The following is a 2,230-nucleotide window of genomic DNA, read 5'->3' on the forward strand; positions in this document are numbered from 1 at the left end:
TAGCTGGGCATGGTGGCGCGTGCCTGTAATCCCAGCTACTCGGGAGGCTGAGGCAGGAGAATTGCCTGAACCCAGGAGGCGGAGGTTGCAGTGAGCTGAGATCGCGCCATTGCACTCCAGCCTGGGTAACAAGAGCGAAACTCCGTCTAAATAAATAAATAAATAAATAAACAAACAAACAAACAAACTGCAGGCTGGAGATGGTAAATCCCAGCTGGTGGTGCTGTAATACTGAATTACAAAAATGGGCTAAGCACATGATATGATGCCAATTGAGTGAGCACCTGGCCTCTCAAAGTTTACCTTTCATGGCAAACAGTATATATAATGTTACAGTAATAAAGACACGGTGTGTGGATATGCATTTCAGCCTAAACATATTACCCAACATCTACTATCTCAGTCTGGGCAAGCAGAGGGATTATGGGAAACGAAATCAAAGGAAATCTAGTTAAAATGGTAAGAAATTACAAGGTTACATGAATATTTATGAGAACAAATTTTCTAAAGTTTACTCTTCAACAATACCATTTTAAGTCTTATATAATAAAGAGCAGTGCCCCTCCTAAAGCCTTTTGTGAGTCTCCCAAACTCTTACGCAACAGCAGAAACACCAAAAATGCCAAAAACCAGCTGATACACTATTAAAGCCCTAGAGGCCAGACTTTCTCAGCTTCTAACTCAGCCAAGGACACATAATACTTTTGGAAAAAAGGACAAATGATAGTAAGGAAAATTATTTGTAGATACTTCTTTTTTTCTTTTTTAGAGACAGTGTCTCACTCTGTCGTGCAGGCTGGAGTATTGTGGCACAATCATAGCTTGCTGTAACCTCAAACTCCTGGGTTTAAGCAATCCTCCCACCCCATCCTCCCCAGTAGCTGGGACTATCAGCGCACACCCTCACTGGCTAATTTTTTCATTTTTTCGTAGAGCTGAAGTATCACTGTGTTGCCCACTCTGCTCTCAAACTCCTGGCTCAAGGGATCCTGCCGCCTCAGCCTCCCAAAGTGCTGGGATTACAGGCTTGAGCCACTGCGCCTGGCCCTTACAAACACTTTAAATCTATGTCCTTTTGTTCCTGAAATGCATAAAATAAAATACCTTACATTAAATATTATATTTCAGAGAGACTCACATACCTTACTGGACATCTTTAGCGTGTCAATCTCTTCTCTCTGTTTGGATAATGTCTCATTCATACTGCACAGGTGGTCACTCATCATACTTAACTGATCCTCGTAACTCCTCTTCGTAGTTGTCAGCTCATCCTAAATAGCAAAGAAAGAGAGAAAAATCAACACCCCACTATTATACCACTCTGAAGTTTTAATTCACAGAAGAAAAATGTGGAGTATGGAAATTACAGTTAATACTAATTTGTTGTATGTTTCACAATAGCTACATAAAAGAAGAATTGTTATGTTCTCAACACAAAGATAAATGTTTGAGGCAGTGGAAATCCAAATTGTCCTGAATTGATCATTACACATTGTACACAGGTATCAAAACAATCAAAATACCACATGTACCACCCAAAACATGTAAAACTCTTATGTATCAATTTTTTAAATTTTTTCTTTTAATTGGAAAAGCAACTTATCAAGATAGTCTATCTGATCAATTAACATGAAGGTTATGGCACAGACCTAGCAAGAGAACAAAGTTAAAAGAAATGGGAAAAAGTTTTTCTCAGCCTTCAAAATATGTTCATAATGTCTTTGCAAAAATTTAAGGTTTTCTTTCTATGCCAGGTATAAAATTATAAGAAAAGCCACAGGCCCTCGTTATCTTTCCAAATGCCCTCCGGTTTTGCCAAGCCCTAGGTGACCACCATCCTACACCTCAATGGCCTACAGCCCTCCCGGCAGCACCTTTCCTGAAAGAAGCCCCCTTCATCTCTCTTCCCATCTCTCATGCTATCTTCCACCACCTAACATCTAATCCTGTGTGCCTAATTAACTTGATAAATGAATCTGAAGCTAAGAAGAAGTGGGTGTAGGCCGGGCACGGTGGCTCAAGCCTGTAATCCCAGCACTTTGGGAGGCCGAGGCGGGTGGATCACAAGGTCAAGAGATCGAGACCATCCTGGTCAACATGGTGAAACCCCGTCTCTACCAAAAATACAAAAAATTAGCTGGGCATGGAGGTGCGTGCCTGTAATCCCAGCTACTCAGGAGGCTGAGGCAGGAGAATTGCCTGAACCCAGGAGGCGGAGGTTGCAGTGAGC

At 41.5% G+C, this 2,230-nt stretch overlaps 1 protein-coding gene across 6 annotated transcripts in view; it reads right to left on the bottom strand.

Annotated features, from left to right (window-relative positions):
* Positions 1 to 2,230, bottom strand: part of PPP1R21 (protein phosphatase 1 regulatory subunit 21) — an 87,833-nt gene that overhangs the window by 6,575 nt on the left and 79,028 nt on the right. For all 6 annotated transcript variants that reach the window (XM_017548521.2, XM_017548520.2, XM_017548519.2 and 3 more), the window contains one exon: positions 1,143 to 1,271. In XM_017548521.2, coding sequence (XP_017404010.1) covers positions 1,143 to 1,271 — 129 coding nt within the window. The remainder of the gene's footprint in view (positions 1 to 1,142; positions 1,272 to 2,230) is intronic.

The sequence above is a fragment of the Cebus imitator genome, unplaced genomic scaffold (assembly GCF_001604975.1).
Source record: "Cebus imitator isolate Cc_AM_T3 unplaced genomic scaffold, Cebus_imitator-1.0 Scaffold209, whole genome shotgun sequence".
Classification (NCBI taxonomy): domain Eukaryota; kingdom Metazoa; phylum Chordata; class Mammalia; order Primates; family Cebidae; genus Cebus; species Cebus imitator.